This window comes from Phymastichus coffea, unplaced genomic scaffold (genome assembly GCF_024137745.1).
Source record: "Phymastichus coffea isolate CEN01 unplaced genomic scaffold, Cenicafe_Pcof_1.1 PCOF00055, whole genome shotgun sequence".
Classification (NCBI taxonomy): domain Eukaryota; kingdom Metazoa; phylum Arthropoda; class Insecta; order Hymenoptera; family Eulophidae; genus Phymastichus; species Phymastichus coffea.
Genome location: NW_026706866.1, coordinates 692,081 through 697,047, shown reverse-complemented (window position 1 = coordinate 697,047; position 4,967 = coordinate 692,081). Strand labels below are relative to the sequence as shown.

Genomic DNA, 4,967 nt, shown 5'->3' with positions numbered 1-4,967 from the left:
ATGCATATTATTCTAAAAGTCGTCTAAATTTACTCGACCTTACGCATCCATTTGTCAAGGAATAGAGGAATGGAGGCTTTCCGCGGACCGGAAGCTGTGTATATACTCGTTAATTAATATGCACTGTGAGCGCTTTATTGATACTCGGCTAGGTAAAATAAGAATTATGCTAAGCTACAAAAAGGATAACAGTAAGTAGCTTTGGATGCTGGCGTTAAACGCTAGCCTGGCAAGTGAGGCCTCGAGAGGGGGAAATATCGGTTCGCAGTGGCCTAGAGAGCGCCACGGTGAAAGAGGGCTCGGGTGATTTTTCATCACTCTTGGCACTGCAGTTGGCAGTGATTTTCTTAATAACTTGACGAGTGCGCGTTCGCATTATTCAAACTGTTAGTTAGCTCTACAAATCCATTATGTTATTGAAAGAGGAATTTTGAAATCACTAAGGGATCGTTAATACCGTTTGCCCGCAGATTCCAGCCAAGATGTCGATGATCAAGAGAGAAAGTAACAGGCCCTCCTCGGCATGCACGTTAATGCCCCACTTTTTAAACCCGTCAGAGCCATTGATGAACGACGAGATCTTGTCTCTCATCCACACCGTCTGTCACCTGGAGGGTTATTCGACAGATTACGAATGGCTGGTAACATTCGGCCGTCAACGACTGATCTATTTACTGCTGGACAAAGGTTGTCGTGCAACTAAGCACGGAGCTAAAAATCCAGCGCTGCGCTCCTGCATCGATGCTTTACCTTGGAGCCATACGATCGAGGAGCTGGCGACTCTCGGCGCAAAAATTACCGATGTTAATTGCCATGGCGACACGACTCTGCATCTCGCTTACACCAAAGTTAAGGTGCGTGACCAATATTTCTACTGGATGCTGGAGCACTATCTTGATAATGCCACGGAGAACATGCAGAATAATGATGGGCTGAGTTTGCTGCACATTGCCTGTGCTGAAGCCTCGCCCGACAGGGTTGCACAACTGCTCGAACAATTTCCCAGCGACATCAATCAACAGGTACGCTTCACATGCAAAACCATTGCGATGTGTCTGCTTTCGATTTGTACTGCTGTTTATTTTTTAATCGTCTCGCGCTAATCCAACAGCATCTTTATTTACTCCTTTAAATTTTGCAACGCACAGCAACTAGCTATCTTTCATTTGTCTTCCAGATTGCACTGGATCGCGAACTGCAGTATTCTGGATACACGCCTTTACACTTAGCGGTGCAATTCGGCAGGTACGAGATTGTTGACTTGCTGCTACGAAACAATGCTGATTTTAATGTCAGATCTTCAATGGAAATGACTCCCGTGCACCTTGCTCTCTACATTTCCACGAGGTCTGATAAAACTGTTATGTTTGAGATCATTGATCTTCTTTTATCCTATGATAAGGATCACGAGAATTGTGTAGACAGGTAAGTTATTTTTAGAGTAATGCCTTTTTTTAACGTTCATCATGAAATTTTAACAACCAGTATTTATTATTAATAAAAATTAATATTCGTTTTAAAATATTTTTTCATGTAATTTGACTGAAGTTTTTTAAATTTCAGTTTCATCTGCTTTTACAATTTTAAAGAAATACTGACAATTTCATACCATGTAAAAGTAATTATATTCTGTTTGATCGACAATTTTTCTAATTTTTTCAATAATAATTATATAGATAATATTTGGTTACTCGATAATATTTAAATAACAAATATTTTATTCAGCTGATAATTTCATCATGTCCAACAATCATATCAAAAAACGTGAAATTGACAACAACAAATTTTTCCAGATTTGGACTCAGCCATCTAATGGTCGCCAGTGCGGCTCACAATGCGAACGCCATTGAGAAAATCGTAGGTACAGAGTCCAGACGTAATCTAGATTTACCAACGTTGATCAAATTTCGCCCGATGGACACGATAACTAATCCATTCGGCGGATTCAGTACCCAAAATTTCATTAAATACCGATACTCTTCATTGGCTACTGAGCTAGAGAAGCTCAATGATCCAGATATGTGCACCTGTTCATTTTTAAATCCGAATGAGCAATCATAACATTGTATTACGTCTCTTGCAGCATTATTCTGTATCTAATTTGTAATATTTGACGTATTAGTAATTGTATGTAAATAATATTTTATAGATTGACGGTATAGGAATTAATTTTATTGTGAAATAAAATTAATGTTAATTTATAGAATTACGACAATTTGAGAATATATTTTATTGTAATATAAATTGAATGTCAATTCATAGACCGACAATTTAGGAATCAGGTCTATTGCGAATTAAAATAATGTAATTTAATTTAGACTGACGGTTTTGAAATAAGTTTTATTGTGAAATAAAATAAGGCAAATGTGTAGACTGACAGTTCGGGAATAAGTTTTATTATAAAATAAAATAAATGCAATGAAAGACATGTCTTATTAATTGCCGCGTTAACCTATTATTTGGAAAAGTCAAAAGAAAGTTTATTTGTTGACGTATTTTTATTTTGTTTTATAGTTTGCTTTGTAAAAATTATTTGTTTCCTTTGAAAAATTCTTTCTTAAAAGTATCATTACTTTTGGATAAAATCATGATATTGCAAATCTATTCAATTTAGTATTCATTCTAATTTCGTAAACCATAAAAATCAGTTCGTATTCAATAATAAACACTGATTCGAATTTTTGTAAATGTTATTTAAAGAAAAAATTCACGTGTAGAATTTTCAAAATACACTAGAAAAAAAACGCTGTCAATCGAGAAGTATTTTTTGAAGAATAGAGAATCATGACACAAATTTTAGTACGTTAGATACCGAATGTAAGCAATTATTCGACGAAACATTTAAGATAATTTTCAATTGAAAAATAATTCATTCAGATAAGTATAGATACCATTTGTGCAAGCATTCATATATATGTTATATCCATAATGGTGATTGGTTTCAACTTTTGACTAAGTTACGAATTTTTGACTTAGCTTCGAAGAATTATAGCCTCGTACCTATAAGTATGACTACTATTTTTGATATAGCCTAAGTTGTCTTTGTATAGTACATTTTTTAGATACGTTTTAACAATATTGTTTGCTCTATTTTATTAAAGCAATCTTTATATAAGACAATATTTGCAAACATCTTTATATCTTAAAAATGGACGAAATTTATTTCGCGTGGAAAAATCATATATAAATCTAATCAAGAATGATTCCAAAGAATGTGCAAATACTTTGTGATTTCCTCTAAACTTGCAGGAGATTTCGTTTGATCATTCGCGATGCTAGCGTTCTATGATACGCAAATTGTAACCTGATGTCGCAGTTTTGAAACGAAATTATCTAACGATAGGTACGAAGAAAAATTATTGCACAGCTGGATCCTTACGAAAACAAATTCAAAAATCTCCTGGATTCGCTGCATAAGAAAAATAAAATAGTTGAGTGGACTTTTCTCTTTCGTTAGCATTTTATCAGTCCTATATGATGGGATTTGGAATTTAGGGTAGACTCTTGTGGATGTCTGAAGCAGTAGTATCTCATCGAATTGAACTTAGATACAGGTTCCCGAGGGACAGGAAGTCTCACAAAATAATTGAAGTTGATGTAACTACCATCGACAATGCAATAATATGCAATAAATCTTAAAAAATGTGTACTTTGAGTTGGATATAACTATATAATAAAGTTAAAACTACTATAATTGAAAAAAGCATTTTATCGCTAAAATAAAATTCTAAATCTAAAACTCTTTTAATTAAATATGGCACTCAATCATTTTCAGGTAACTATACACATAATAATAATTAAAATGCAATAACATAGATCTGCAAATGTAAAACTTCACTCAAATAATAAAAATAATTATGCATGACACGCTAAGTTTGAAAAAAATAACTTAAAAATTATGAAAATACTAGATGTTTACGTACATACGAAAAAATATATAAAAAACAGGACTCTAAGTTGCGTAGCAGATAACTACAAAAGATACCTAAATGCTTACGCTTGTACAAGAATACAACAAAGGATATTAGGAACAATAGCAAAAGAATGACTTTATAGGATCCTCATAAAATTCAAATGAAATATATAAAAATAAGTGATAAAATTAAATACAGTATATTAAAATATGGCAGCAGGAAAAATGAAACAAATGAATAATTATAAGAACAGATAAATGAAAAGTGAAAAGAGAAACATATCTTAAAAACCATACGTAATATTGTAATTTTTTTAACGGAATTGTGTCGAAAAATATTTAAAAAGTACTCAGTTTTTATCAATAATTTTAATAGTACAGCTGCGAAACAATAAAATAATCAAGATACCGGTAGCTAAATTAAAGCGACCAAGTCAGTGATGATGCTAGACTATGTTCTCTTTTACATACTTCTAAACGCAAACAGTTGGAATTTTTATATTAACATGTACTTGGATTAGTTTATCAAAAGTAACTAACAATTTTAATAAATAATTGAACATGTTTGAAAAGTTTATAAGATATTGGAATTACTAGGACGGCGTTGTACTTAGCTCGCAAAAATATGTATAAAAGATCGTAAGATTTTTATTAAAGGATTTAATAACATGCCCATTAATTAACAATCAAGTAATTATGACGTCGGTGACAAAAATGTATAATATAATTTATAAAATATTTTTAAAAAAGTTATTCATAATTTACTGAAAATAATGTTTTTTTTAACTTACTTTAGTGGATAAGAAAAAAATATTCAACTCATACAATTTCAATGTCGGATGTGATGTAGATAATTGAAAATCATTTTTCATTTTCTTTTGATCACTGCATCTTTCTTTAATAACTAGAACAAGGATGTAAATACATTATGTATAGAATACAGCTTTATGTTCTTTCAATTGAGAGATGACGACGATGATAACTTTGATGTTGTGAAAAATTGCTGTTCAATAAAAAGTCTGGCATCTATGATTATAAGTCACGTTTTTCAATA

The 4,967-nt window shown here is 32.2% G+C and overlaps 1 protein-coding gene across 1 annotated transcript; it reads left to right on the top strand.

Annotated features, from left to right (window-relative positions):
* Window positions 1-251: 251 nt before the first annotated feature.
* LOC131665953 (serine/threonine-protein phosphatase 6 regulatory ankyrin repeat subunit C-like) lies at window positions 252-2,415 on the top strand. Its single transcript, XM_058938236.1, has 4 exons — window positions 252-386; window positions 471-1,022; window positions 1,178-1,425; window positions 1,794-2,415. Exons 2-4 carry the CDS (start codon window positions 483-485, stop codon window positions 2,059-2,061), a joined length of 1,056 nt encoding a protein of 351 aa, XP_058794219.1. The 5' UTR covers window positions 252-386; window positions 471-482; the 3' UTR covers window positions 2,062-2,415.
* The last annotated feature ends 2,552 nt before the right edge of the window (window positions 2,416-4,967 follow it).

Bases quoted from the DNA above. Each gene is read 5' to 3' on its own strand.
- LOC131665953 (XM_058938236.1), top strand. From the start codon at position 483: ATGTCGATGATCAAGAGAGAAAGTAACAGGCCCTCCTCGGCATGCACG. The intron at 1,023-1,177 runs GTACGCTTCACA...TTTGTCTTCCAG, and splicing joins CCAGCGACATCAATCAACAG to ATTGCACTGGATCGCGAACT. The intron at 1,426-1,793 runs GTAAGTTATTTT...AAATTTTTCCAG, and splicing joins CACGAGAATTGTGTAGACAG to ATTTGGACTCAGCCATCTAA.